Genomic DNA, 14702 nt, shown 5'->3' on the forward strand with positions numbered 1-14702 from the left:
CTTTCGGCAACATCCCAAAGTGGTTAAGAGTTGGGAGCTCTGGAACCCAACTACCCGGGCCCGGTCAGTCTCCTCCATCCACTGGCTGTGTGACCTTGCGGGTTATTTAACCTCTGTGTGCCTCAGTTTCCTCATTTGGATTATCAGGATAATAATAATACTTACCTCATAGGGTTGTTATGGGATTTAGTGTATTAATATGGAAAGCACTTAGGACAGTGCCTGGCACATAGTAAGAATTCGGGAAATGCCAGTTAGCATTGTTAGTCTATGATTTATTTTCCTCTTTGTGAAAGTATAAAAGTTGAAGAATAATTAAAGCACATTAAAAGTAAATATACCAGGCAGAGAGATAAATGAACTGTTTGCATAAACATGAATTAAGAGAGTCACACTCAAAAAAGAATTGTTCCCTGTTGAGAACAGCAAACATCTGGAAGGAATTAAATGGGGGAAGAGGGTGGGTAGTAGTGGTGGTGTGGACTGAGAACACACTGTGACTGTTGGAAGGAGATAATTCATTTCTGGAGTGGGTAAGTGATCCCTAAAAAGGGAAGCTGGGCTTATACAGCACAATTTGGTGCCCAAAGAGTATTATCCTCCAAATAATTTCTGTTCTGATTAGCCTGGGTACCTAAAATGTCTATATCATTCCTTTGAGCTAATGCATTGCCTTGAAAACATTTCAAAAGAAGGAGAGACCTTTCTGCATTTCTTTTCCACAACTGAAAAAAAACACTCAACAGTAAGAGAATGGGTAAATTCCAACACATCCCCTAGATGGACTCTCACACAGCCATCAAAATTACAATTATACAAGACAAAGAGGAAGATAGGATTATGTTTATGAAATAATCATATTAGGTTAAAAAAATCAAATTGTAAAGATGAGGTACGTATATCAGCGGAGCTAGAACATGGAAAGAGAAAGAAAACCAGTGTGCTTTGTTGGAGGTTGTGGGATTATGGAAGAATTTTTTTCTTTCTTTTATTTGGATTCATGTTTATATTGGTTGTGCAATGAACCATAATACAAGACTCAAATGAACTTTCTGGGGAGAGGTAACTGATTGTCATGTGGGCAAGTTTCAGTCCGTTTTCTGGAAAGAGAGAAGGGCTTATGAGCTGATAGGTTCTGAGATGAGGGGACCAATGAGTAAGGCCAGGGGCCTCCAAGGTCGCAGGGCACCAGTCGGGTGTGGGGACCATTTGAAGAGGGAAGGAAGGACTGATGTGGGCTAGAAGAGAGTGGGAGAAAGGAAAATTGTCTACTTCAATGTGTTGCCTTTGGCAGGCCTGGGCAGATGGAGCCTTAAATCAGTCCCGTGATTTAAATCAAGTAGGTTGCACTGTTTCTCTTAGTCACTCACAATCCCGATTTTAAAACCAGTATTGACAAAAATTCAGAGTATTCTCACTACTTCTGATAAGCTACAGTGTCTCTTTGAACCCCATGGACATCATGAGCAGAGACTGACACTGAAATATCAGACTTTCTGTTTGCCAACTGCCCTGTCTCTAATACTCGTCAACCAGCCTGGATCAAATACTGGACAAACACGCTGGCTTTAAAATCAAATCCCGGCCTATGGTGATTTCTTAAGCAGACAGTTCCAGTGGTTACTTGGGTTGTGTTTGGGTCACAGATCCATTTCCCCAGAACCTTTATTTGTACTTACAACTCTTACACTCTCCTGGCCTCAGTGTCTTCATCTGTAAATTGGGGAAAATTTTTACCAAAGACTGTATAGAGCCAAATGCAATGGTGGAAGTCTGAAAAGCTCAGTTGAAGCTAAATGAGGTCCAGTTTTGGCCACATTTATATAAATCCCTTGCCTAGGGAACTGATCCTTCCACCATACCTTGCCCAGTCTGTCCACAGCTTGGAAAACCACACTTAGACTTAAGGGGGGTATTGACACACTGGTGTATGTACAGAAGAAGATCGATGGAGGTTGAGAACCTAGTCTTGAGAGAGCAAATTTTAAACCAGAAAGGGTGTCGCATAGCAAGGACACGACACCTCTTTGAAATTCTGAAGAGCTGTCTTGTGGGGGGGAAAAAATTCACTAGCTCTTCATGACCCCAGAGGGCAGGCTCAGTGGGTAGAAACTACAGGGAGAAAAATTTCAAGTCCGAATAGAATGCAGACTGCTCCAATACTTAGCACTAACGGAAGGTGGAAAGACAGGTATAGGCAGAGAGGCTGGGTTACCAACATGGCAGTGTGATTTTCTTGGAGATTAAAGTGCTGGCAGAGGGAGAAGTTGAGGTGGGGCTCCAAGGCTCCATCTAGCCCAATGAGGCCCTAAATCTAATCCGAAATGACTTATTAGCTCCAGAGTGCCCACCGTAAATGCTTATACTTCCAGAAGCATTGCCAAAGGACTGCAACAGCTAACTGATCCTTCACATGCCCAAGCACCCTCACAACCAATTTTTCCCCTTCCCAGACTGAGATTCTGGAAGAATGCTATTCTATCCAGATTTTCTCATTGGTTGAACAAGCTGTGTACTCGGTTCCCTGGTCCTCTCCATTCCAGGATTTCCAAGGCCGAATTCCCTCCGTGCCTCACCGCTGCTCCTCCCACTCCCCGCAACTCCCACTACAGTTGCCATTGCTCTAGTGTGCAGAGCAGAGAGGCAGATACTGTGGACGGCACACGGCAAACAGACAGCAAGGATCTCCAACTATCCCAGCCCCAGTGTACCTGAGTCAGCACAGCCTGCAAGCTTCCAGGAGACACTGGATGCCAGATTCTAATGCTTAAGATGCACACACCTCCCCTTCGCATTGTGAAATAGCTGCTTATAACCAAGAAAAGGAACCTCCCCAAGAGGAAAGGGTGGGGGGAGGGAGTCACTGAGATGGGTTGTTTGTGTGAAGAGGGAAATAGAGGATCCAGAAGAAGGGTTGGAGGAGGCAGAGAAGGGAGGGTATCAACATGAAAGTGTGTACGTCCATCCAGACGGGCCCTTGCCACAGCAGATGAGTAGGAGGGAAAGGGACTCTGAGCTCAGGAGGCCAGGAAATAGTGTTGCCTAGATGCTTAGTCTGCTGCAGGCATGGTTCCTTCAACCAGTTCTGGAGCAGACTTGTGGGGAAGCACCTGGGTTCTGGAGCGAGCAAGCCCTCTGGCTCCACGACTTACTTGCTGGGCTACCTTGGGCCACCTCAACAGCTCTAACGGTGAATGGAGACAATATTGGTACTTTCCTCCTCTATTTGACCTCTCAACAACACACAGTATCATAGGCTGAGCACAAAGAAGTGGCCATTTCACATGGATCAACCTCATACATAATGGTTAGATGAGTATAGTGGTTCCCAAACTAGTCTGCACCTTGGAATTATTTCAGGCTCTTCTAAAAAGTCCAAAGCCCAGGTCACACCCAGACCAATTCAATCACAATTTCTGCAGGTGGGGTGCCTGGCCAGGTGATTCTAATGGGCAGACAAGTTTGGGGACCGTTGACTTAGCACAGTACTTGGCACTCAACCATAGCCACCTCTGCTTTCCCTTCACTTATCATTTATTGAGCACCTACTGTATTCCGGCCTCTGGCTGGGCCTGCCTCTCGCGACCCGGGGAACGCCCCAGTGGCGCTCATCTCTCCCTCTCCTCCTCCGCAGTGTCCAAGCCCCGGAGCTCGCCCGAAGACCTGAAGGCGCTGACTCGAAACGTGAACCGGCTGAACGAGAGCTTCCGGGACTTGCAGCTGCGGCTGCTGCAGGCTCCGCTGCAGGCGGACCTGACAGAGCAGGTGTGGAAGGTGCAGGACGCGCTGCAGAACCAGTCGGACTCGCTGCTGGCGCTGGCAGGCGCGGTGCAGCGGCTGGAGGGCGCGCTGTGGGGGCTGCAGGCGCAGGCGGCGCAGACAGAGCAGGCGGTGGCCCTGCTGCGCGACCGCACCAGCCTGCAGAGCGATGCAGTGCAGCTGGAGCTCTACCAGCTGCAGGTGGAGAGCAACCGCAGTCAGCTGCTGCTGCGGCGCCATGCCGGCCTTCTCGACGGGCTAGCGCGCAGGGTGGACGTGCTGGGCGAGGAGCTGGCGGACGTGGGCGGCGCCCTGCGCGGCCTCAACTACAGCCTGTCCTACGACGTGGCCCTCCACAGCACGCGGCTGCAGGACCTGCAGGTGCTGGTGACCAACGCCAGCGAGGACACACGCCGCATGCGCCTGGTGCACATGGGCATGGAGCTGCAGCTCAAGCAGGAGCTGGCCATGCTCAACACCATCACGGAGGACCTGCGCCTCAAGGACTGGGAGCACTCCATCGCTCTGAGGAACATCTCCCTCGCCAAAGGTAGGGAGCCCACAGGGCCTAGCTGGGCCCTTCCCGCTCAGGCCTTCTTCTCGTGCACCCTCCCCAAGGGCCGAGCAGTCCCCCTAGCTCCCCAAGCTGACTTGACACTGCGGGCCCATATCTCCTTGATTAAGTTTTGCCCTACAGGACCCTGGGATTTTCCACCCAAATGTCCTGTGCCCGTTTCCAGGGCTGCACATGTGCCTGTGCACCCCCACCCCCAAAGAGTGCGCTCAGTGCATGAGAATGGCCAAGGCTGGTTGATGGAGGACTGAGCAGTCAGAGCTCGAATGTGCCAGTTGAGGCCTCTAAGAGGATGGGGCTGGGAGGAAGAGCAGAGGGTCAGGCTGCAGGCTCAGCCCAGGACCAGGGAGGTGCCTGCGCAGTGCCATAGTGTTCCACTGGATAGAACTACAAGGAGTTGGCATTCCAGATCCGAACCTGGCCTTCCAGGCTTTTATGAAGCTGTATTCATCCAGGTAAAAGAACATATTTTATTTAACGATTTGTCAGCTGTATAGATAACTCTTAAATATAACGGCAAAACATGTGCAGGCCTCCATTTGTACTCTTGCTTGGGGGCCATGGGTATTATAGCCTTGAAAACCACTTCCCTGTCTTCTACTTCTGTCTGAGTCGTCCCCTCCCCCATGCCTTCCCGTTGCCCTCCACCCTGCACATCTTTGTCAGAGGCACCTTTCAGGAAGTTTTCTTTTCCCGCATCACCTCCCTGGCTCAGAACCCACCATGGCTTCTCGGGTTCTGCCGAATTTATGAAAAGCTCCTTAGCCTAACAGTAGACAATAATAATACCATTTTGAACACCACCTCTGTCAGGTGTGATGCCAAGAGTATCTTATATGATGTCATTTAAAAACAAGTGCACTGAGATTCAGGAAGCTGCTTTGCAGTCGCAGGTAGGAAGTGATGGAGCCAGATGTGGACCTAGGATTTTCCGATCTCAGAGCTGGTGTGCCTTCCATCGCATACCTGGCCCCAGCCTGTCTTTCCTGCCTTCTCCGACTGTTCCTCGAATACAGGGGTTACAAACAGAACTGTCTGCAGAGGCCAGTGGAGCAGTATCAGTGAGTAAAGTGACCTCGGTGTTGGGGGAATAGTAGAGGCAATGGCAAGTCCAGCCCATTTTGGCCAGACTGGCATTGACAAGGTCTTCCCATTTTTCAAGAGAAACCAGAAACATGGAATGTTTTAGAAAATTTTAATTGCTTAACCCTTGTGGGCCAAATACAACACATCTGGGGGCCATAGATGGTCCATAGATGGCCAGCTTGCACCCCCTGTACTGTGTGAAGCATCCAGTCTAGTGGGACACGTCTTGTCACTGCCCCAGAGACACAGCCCGCCTTTCCCACTGCTGTAGCTTTACTCCAGCTGTGCCTCCTCCTGCAATGCGTCCTTCTTCTCTTGCTCCACGTCATCCAAATCCCACTGATCCTTTAGATCTCACTCCAACCCACCTCCTCCAAGAACCATGCTGGCCTCCTTCGCTCACCCAAGTCTCCCTCCTCTGAGCGTGTACATTGATCAAAATGTAAAGTAGTAGTGATGGGGCCTTCCATTTGCATAGCATTTGCCAGTTCACAGAGTGCTTTTGGGTATATTGTTTTACTTGAAAGTGGGTCCCCATGACCAGCTGTGAGGCTGGTGGAAGGCAGGTTTCATTACTGAGGGTGGGGTAGGATTCCTGCAGAAAAACAACTGAGGCTCCAGAAGGAAATGGCTGATTTATTCAAGGCTGCACAGCTGGTAATGATCTGACCCAGGACTTTTGTTTTCAACAGCTTTAATTAGGCATAATTTACATGCTGTAAGATTCACCCATTCAAGTGTACAATTCAATGACCAAGCCAGACTTTTAGCCCAACGCCCAGTGCTCATTCTATTACATCATGGTCCACCCCCTATCTGTCCATCCCTGTGTCCTCCAGCACCAACAGGGCAATACACATAACTGGGACTCAATGAATATTTGTGGAGCGACCATTAAATCTTCAACCTGAGCAGTCAGGTGATTAGTTTTCTTGTCCTGGGTCATTTTAGATTTCACCTCTCAGAAATCAAAGAAGGACTAGAGGTAGAATTTCTTCTTTCAAATCCATACCACTGGGATCTTAGCTTTTCCCATCTTCTCTCTCTCTTTTTTTTTTTTGACCTCCCCTGCCCATAGCAGGTACTTAGTAGAGTGGCAGCTACACCGAATCTTGACCTACCATGAGCCAGACATTTTCTCAACATTAATTCTCTATATTTTCATTAATTTTCTAATTCTCAAACGCATTGAAGATCGCTAATCGTCACATCCTGCAAGAAGGTATTATTGTCCCCATTTTATAGATGAGAAACTTGAATAACTTTTTTACTGTTTCTTGTGCAATTGGCAAGTGGCAAAGCCAAGATCTGAAAGCGGGTCTTTCTGGCTCAAAAACCATGTTTTTGTCATTGACCATCCTGCTTTCCAGGTGGAGAGAAACCAGCTATGAGCAATGAAGAGAGAAGGGAGCATGGTCCCCTGGGCTCCGTTCCTGTATTTGCGGGGTAGTCCCTCACAGGCTCTCCCCACTTCCCTGTCTCATGGTTGCCAGGGTCCCAGTTGGTATGATCAAAGAGAATTGAGTTTGGCATGTCTGAATGTAATTACCATTCAACTTTAACGAGACAAAGCTCTACTCTGGCTTTTGAATATGGAATGTTTTACCAGATAAGCTCCCACACATTTATATACTGCTGCCTAGAGTGGCTGTTCTGCCCTAACTTTGTCTGTTTCCTCTCTTAGTCTTTACACACACACACACACACACACACACACACACACACACACACACACACACACTGCCCTTTCCTGACTCAGAATCCACAAATACTTAACTATGTATTTTTCAAGTATGAGCTTATTTATGTTATTCTCGAGCTTGACCCCAAATGGTTTTCATTCTCTCGCTTTGTTATACAGTTTTCTATGAATTTTTGTCTCCAGTTTGTCCTTTGTGTACATTCACAGCAATACTTTCTGTTTTCTGCTTTGGGTTTTCAGCATGAATCAGGTCTGTTGAAATCTGTGGCTTTGCAAGCAGCAGAGAGAACTTAGATGATCCGAAAGAGGAGGCGTACCAGGGGAGGAAAAGGAACTGGAGGGGGAAAGAATCAACGAGAAGGAACGATAACCCGAGAAGGGAGGCGCACCTGGAAGGGGGAAGGTGTAAGCAAGGACCTGAAGGCAGAACTCTGCAGGCATATTCAGATGGCTCTGTTTGCGAGTTGGTTGTTTTATAAAATCATAGAGCTAGAGTGATAACGGGTCTCTTAAATCACCTAGTTCTCTCCTCTTGTTTTGTCGTGGGGGACCCTGAGGCCCAGAGAGGGAAATGTCGTCCCCAAGTCAAATCTGGAGCCAGTGGCCCAGCTGGGACTAGGAAACACATCTCTCGATTCAGGAAAACAAGTTGGCAAAGCAAATTTATCCATGGGCTGCTTTTTCGAGAAAAAGAACACCATCTAGTAGATTAGAGAGCCCGGTTCAACAAGTGTTTATGAAGGGATGGTGTAACGTTGTGGAGCCCTGGATTCCAGGCTCAAACTTTGAAACTTTGGCTTCTTGTGAATAAGAATATGTCGGAGGTGTTGAGTGTCTCTGATCAGAGCAACATGTCAATAGTGTTTCTCTTCTGCCAAGGATTGGGAAGCATGGGCTGGGGGGCGACTTTCTGGGCGGGTTGTATGGCACTAAGTCGTTTCACCTTCCACGTCTGATTCTGCCGGGAAGTGGAGAGTATGCTGTGAAAATGAGTCATCGCACCCAGCCTGCCCACCACACTTCTGGGCCCAAGTTTCCTCCGTGGTGAGATGGGGCTGACAGTCCCTGCCCCACGCACATGCTCAGGGTGGTGGAGAGGATGCCAGGAATGAGGGAAGTGGCAGAGCTCACGAGAGTATAAAGGTAACAGCACTGAGCATCCAGTGCCCCAGTGACATCAAGGAAATAGAACTCGAGTCATTACTTAAGGGACTCCACCTCTGTCAGCCACCCCAGGGATTAGCATGGTTCTGGGGGTGGTGTTTACATTCTGATTTTGGTCACTTTTTGCTGGCGCCAGGCCCACTTAATCAGCTGTCAAGGGAATTTGTTCTTGGCAGGTCACTGGCCAGATTCTGGCACGCGCGAGTCCCCCACCCCATCTCTAGTTCCAGGATCCGGGAAGGGAGAGTGGGTTGCTTTTCCCTCCCTGTGCGCTGATTCCCAGAAGAATCCTGGTGTTTCTCCCAAAGATTGTTCTGTTCTGGAGATGCTTCCAGCTGGAACAGCTCATGAGCAGCCTGGGTGAGGGCAGAACTGCCCCAGGGGCAATGTGGGGCAGTAGGCGAGACTGGTGGACGGGCTCTGAGAGGGGACCCCAGGCGCAGGGGTCCCATTCCCCAGGCCCTCTCTGAGAAGCAGTTAGGAAGGAGTAGCTGGCACCCTGGACCAAAAGCACAGTAGAGGGGACTCTGGGGCTATTTTCATGATGGAGGAGAAATAGACCCTGCTCCCCTGTGTCCAAGCCCACCTCCATTCTCTGACCTGCTCCAGTGCTAGAAAAGATGAGAAAGTAACAGTGTACGAAGTTGAAAAGTTAAAAAGCTTGTCTAGATACCCCTGGGACCACTGATACCGCAATGGCCTCTATGACTGCCCAGAAACCATTCTTTGAGTCTCTACTGTGTACCAGGTACCGTGCGAAGCACAGGGCCACAGAGTGGGTGCCTCCAGCCCCACAGAGGGACTAATCTCCTTAGGGACCACAATCCAGGGTGAGTGACAGTGTCCCACAAGTGGGCACAGGTGGTCCGATCAGAGTCAGGGGCATCCCCCACTGCATGCGGAGTTCATGCACAGTGATGCCTGAGGCTCCTTCCAGCTCTGAGATTTGGGGGCTCTGCCCTGGTGCCCTAAGAGATCAGAAGGGTGCACATGAAGGTGAGCCCATGGGCTAAGAGGGCAGGGATTCTTGGAAAGGAGAGGATTTGGGGTCATCACGAGGAGACTGTTTTTGCTGAGGCGAAAGAGAGTTTGTGCCCAGAAGCATCCCACTGTAAGTTTGCAGAAGAAGGGATCACTTGGGAATGACCTGCAGGGGTCTCCAACAGAGGGGACCATAGCACATCATCCTGTGGGGGGCCTCTGAGGGCTCTGAGTTCATTTGATTCTGATGAGATCAATCAACAGCAGTGCTCAGAATGGGTCAGAGAGAGAGACTGGAGACAAACAGGTGCCAAAGGCTGGGAGCGAGGCCAGGAGGACCTCGATGTGCTCGGTGGCAGTGAGGAAGGAGGTAGAGACGTGACACGGGAATTGCCTCAATGACAAGCCTTGAAGAGTGACAGGGTGAGGAGGGCAGAGGAAAGGGAGAAGTTGCAAAGCAAGCTTGAGATTTTCAGCCTGGATTCCAGAGAGAATGATAAGAAGTCAGGCCCCGGGAGTGCGTTACCCACGGACAGCAATGATTTGAAGACACGCTTGGTCCTGAGAGCTCCAGGCATCCTGGCCCCGCGAAACTAACACTGGCCCCATTTTAGGTTCCTCTGAGTCTGCTGAGCAAGGTTCAGAAACCAGCACCCACCTTTACTACCCACCCCAACCTTTTCCCAATAATCTCTAGTAAAGGCCTTCACTTAGCATTTATTTGTGTCTTAAAAACTATGTCCACGTATAGGATGTTCTTCAGACCTGACTCTCCCTGAATGACCCAGCCAAGCTTGGCAGGGTGATTTCAGGTGCAACTTAGAACCCTCATACACAGTCGTCTAAGAATAGTTCTAATAAAGTGTTATACAAAGTGGGGTACAGATGTTCAAGGATGACCTTGCTACTCGAAGGTTACCAAGGCCCTTTATATCCACTATGTTTTTTAATCCACTTACTTCTCACTATAAATGCCCGGGAAAGGAATTTTTATACTTAGATTTTTATAGAACCAGGACATGAACTTAAGATGCTCCATATCCATACTCAACTCCCACCTTCCGAATGATAGCTGCCACCCAGATGCCCCACCATCAGGGTCATTCCCCTGGGCAGCATCCTCCCCTTGTGAGAATTACTCTTGGGAAGATCGATACCTTGAGTCACGTCCGCATCAGAGCCAGTAGAACAAATTGGAGAGTTTGATCGATTGCATACTTAACCAGCTCAATTTCTGGAGCCCTGTGTTCCACAAGGAGAGGGGTGGAGTGGTCAAAGGAGAGTGAAAAGTGGTGGGGTGTACTGGGGGACAGAGGTCCAGCCCAGTGGCAGCTCAAGCAGTGCAGAGATCCAGGTACCTCTCTCAATTCCCTTTCTGGAGCTTTAACCTGGCCAGGAGATTGCGAGAATGGGAAGCTCATTTGCTTCTTCGCTATGTCTTTCCTTTGCTGTATAATCTTAGGTGTGTTGCAAACAGGTTCTTTGCCTCAACCCTGTCACCTGAAAACTGAGATCAATATGGCCAGTCTGACTTTGCTTTTCTTTACAGAAAAGAGGAAGCTGGCTCCAAAACCCAGTCCTCCTTAAATGATTCGTGTAACTTGTGCATGTTAAAATTGTTGATTACTTTTTCTCTGTGCATGTGCCATTGAATTATTAAACAGCTGTCAACTTTGGTTAGGGTCTGAGGAGAGTGCCAACTTTTGGAATGTATCAGTACATCTTGATCTTGGCCTCCTGGTTGTTTTGTATGTATTAACACCCTCTGATCTCATATACTCATTCATTCATCAAATATTTATTGTGCAAGACATTACTGCTATGCTGTGGGTATACATGTTTTGGTTTCCCTAGGGCTCCCATAACAAAAGGACCACGAGCTCGAAGGCTTAAAACAACAGCAATTTTCTCATAGTTCTGGAGGCCGGAGGTCTGAAATCAAAGGGGGCCCAGGGCCATACTCCCTTCAAAAGCTTGAGGATCCTACTTGGCCTCTTACAAACTTCTGATGTTGCAAGAACCCTTGGTGTTCCTTGGCTTGTAGACATATCACTCCAGTATCTGTCTCCATCATCACATGGCATTCTCCCCATGTGGCTATCAGTGTTTTTTTCTTCTAATAACAAATACTAGTCATTGGGTCAGGGCCCACTCGACTCCAGTTTGACCTTATGTTAACTGATTACATCTGCAAAAACCCCATTTCCAAAAAGGCCATATTCTGAGGTTCTGGGTGGACGTGCGTTTGGAGGGGATGCTCTTCAACCCAGTGCATTTTCCTTGGTCCTCCTTTCCTCTCACAAAGCAGCAGCCGTGGAGAGCTTAGAGTCTGAATCTTCACCGCTGGAACAGGGATGTCGAGGATGTAGTCCTGTCTCAGGGAGCTGGCAATTTGTTAGGAAAAAGAGCGCGCATACACTTATGACTACAGGACAAGGCAGTGTGAGGTAAATGTCAAATGGCACCGAGTACGTGTGTTCGAACAGGCCGTGCCTGCTTTCAGCGGGAACGATGGAACAGAGAAGGTTTGGCCAAGAAGGTGGCAAGGAGCAGCCTTGGGAGGGGTGGGGGCAGGTGGTGATAGCGGGTTGACTCCCTGCCTCACCAGCCTGGGAACAGCAGGCCGCGGGGGCGGGAAGGTTCAGTTTGCATTCTGGAAATGGCAAGATGTCTAGGGCGATGAGTGAGGCAGAGGGCCAAACAGCCCTGAGTTGGAACTACAGCTCCTTCCCTTCCTAGCTGCCTGTGTGGCCTCAGACAAGTAACTTCAATACCCAGTATTGTTGTGGGGACTGAAACAGACGCTAGAATTCCTGCCACACTGAAGTCTTGCCCTGGAAGGAAGCCCCACTCAGGAGCAATTAGAAACCCCTCTTTCATCCAGGTGCTTCAGCCAGAACTCTGAAGATGATCTTGGCTGCCTCCCCTGCCTTCACCTATGCTTAGCCACGTCTGTGTCTTCTCCTTCCAACCAATGGCCCACATCCCTCCCAACCTCCACTTTCCTAACTCAGGGCTTCATCACCTCTCACCTGGGTGCAGCCTCTCCTTGGCCCCCCTGCCTCTGCTCTCCCTCTTGTTTCAATCCGTTTTCCAACATCGCGGGCTGAGCGGTCTTCCTTGTGTGCAAATCTGATCATGCACTTCTCTCAGCCCCCCACCCCGCCCCCATGGGTCCTGGTGGCCTCAGGGTCAAGTCCAGCACTCAGGCCAGGCCTTCAGGACCTCTGCTTTCTCATCCTTCTTATCCCAGCTTCTAATCCCATCATGGCTCATATATCTCTTTCGTTAAGCTCTTATAGGGACTGTTCACTCTGCCTGGAACTAGCCCCTTCTGCTCGGTCTCAGTCTATTCAGGCTGCTACAACCTACCACAAACTGGGTAACTTAAACAGCAGACATTTCTTTCTCACAGTTGTGGAGGCTGGCAGTCTGAGATCAGGGTTCTGGCATGGTTGGGCTCTGGTGAGAGGCCTCTTCCTGGTTTGCAGACAGCCGCCTTCTTGCTGTATCCGCGTATGACAGAGAAAGTATGCTCCCCAGTGAGAGGGTGGAAAGGAGGCAGAGAAATCTCTGGTGGCTCTTCTTATAAGGGCACTAATCTCATCATCAGGGCCCCATCCTCGTAACCTCGTCTAACCCTGATCATTTCCCAAAGGCCCCACCTCCTAACACCAGCACACCGAAGGGGTCAGGGCTTCAACACATGCATTTGGAGGACATACAGACATTCAGTTCATCACACACTCCTACCCCTCCTTTTGCTTATTAGTCATCTTTTATTCCACCTTGAGATTTCACTTTGGATATTACTTCTTCCACGAAGCTTTCCCTGATTGCTCCACCACACACATATAAGACTGGGCAGGGTAGAGTCCTGGATGCTTCTAAAGCATCATGCTGATTCTTCCTCTCCAAAGAAGGGATTTGTGTTTCCTCTGCAAGTGGCTTGTTCCAAAAAGCTGCCCTCTAACCTTGGTGCTGTTTGTAACCCCTTCAGGACCACCGGGCCCCAAAGGTGATCAGGGTGATGAAGGGAAGGAAGGCGAGCCTGGAAGCCCTGGATTACCTGGACTTCGAGGTAATAGGGAGACCTCCAGGAGGGACCTGGGCACACCAGGAAGGGGAAGGGATCCCAATCCATCGCCGACCCTCTGCTTTCTCATTGGTATTGGTGGTGGGGCTCCCTGGGAAAGTGCCCAATCAACTCAGCCTCGAATGCTCTGTTCTGTTAAGAGACTAATAGGTTGTTGGTGTAACAATAGGATGGAGCAAACACTTTTTCATAGAAAACACCAGGATCTGAAGGAAAAGAGTGCATGAGAGGCTTATAGCTCCCTGAAGCCACTTCCCAAGGCAGGAGTCAGGGTCTGTGTGACCAGAGCTTTCAGAAGGAATTGAGGGTATTCTGCGATCTGGACCAACTCTCCAGGTATGCTGTGCCTCCTTCAGTGTTTCCTGAATCATCAGGCACTTGATGCCCCCACCTCTTGCTGAACTTGTGCAGGTCAATAAACACCTTTCCCTCCGCATCTTGCTATACACACTAGTGACAGCCCTGAAGCTCCAGTAGCTGGTGGGGAGGGTAATTTTTGGGCTTCTGGAAAGGATACAATAAGTCCTTACTTAACGACGTTGATAGGTTCTGTGACTTGAAGCAAAACAATGAATAATAAAACCAGTTTTACCATAGGCTAATAGATATAAAGGAGAGGTAAGTTCCAGTGGCATCCCATCAGCATTATAACAAAACACCAACATTGAATGAAATGACATTACCTGGGAAACTACTGTTAGGTATTTCTTAGACTTGTTGTGTGGGAAGTTCCTGTTCCATTACTTTGTCAAACTTTGCATCCCGTTCTGTCCATTCCTGAGCCTCTACTGTAAGGAACATTTTTCTAGGAAAGTGTAAAGTCTTCTGAATATTGTAAGACAAGGCGAAGTTTATCAGGGAAACGGTGTCTGCTCATTTATATCAGGAGTCATATCAGGAGTCAAACCATCTCCTTCCTAAATCTCTAAGGAGACTGCAGACAGGAGAGGAAGTAGAGGCTGGCAGAGTTAGAGCCCATGGCTGGCCTCCACTCCTGGCCTCCTGCTCCCCGGAAAAGCTCCCTACTCAAAATTGAGAATGCCCAAGGGCTGTCTGTGCCGTGGAATCCCTTTTTCTGCCTTAGTAAATTATAGGATGGGGAGCTCTGGGCACATCCTGCATTAGATCCACAATTCTGAGGCAACCGGGCCGTTGGACCTAGGAACATTGTGTTAGGAAGGAAAAAAAGAAATTAAGCCCTTCTCTGAGGTCCCGCCACCCTCTTAGGGCCACCTGTCCTCTGGAGGAATGATTAGTAGGAGATGGTTTCTCCCTGTCACAGCAAAAGCCCAAAGAAAACCAACTAACAACCACAGCAGGAAAGAACAATTAATAATTAA

The 14702-nt window shown here is 49.0% G+C and overlaps 1 protein-coding gene across 1 annotated transcript in view; it reads left to right on the forward strand.

Annotated features, from left to right (window-relative positions):
• The window catches only part of SCARA5 (scavenger receptor class A member 5), a 103141-nt gene that overhangs the window by 60044 nt on the left and 28395 nt on the right, over window positions 1–14702 (forward strand). Inside the window, exons 3-4 of the mRNA XM_011359341.2 lie at window positions 3635–4309; window positions 13267–13347. Of these exons, the coding sequence (XP_011357643.1) occupies window positions 3635–4309; window positions 13267–13347 (756 nt within the window). The remainder of the gene's footprint in view (window positions 1–3634; window positions 4310–13266; window positions 13348–14702) is intronic.

The sequence above is a fragment of the Pteropus vampyrus genome, unplaced genomic scaffold (assembly GCF_000151845.1).
Source record: "Pteropus vampyrus isolate Shadow unplaced genomic scaffold, Pvam_2.0 Scaffold47, whole genome shotgun sequence".
NCBI classification, from domain to species: Eukaryota; Metazoa; Chordata; class Mammalia; order Chiroptera; family Pteropodidae; genus Pteropus; species Pteropus vampyrus.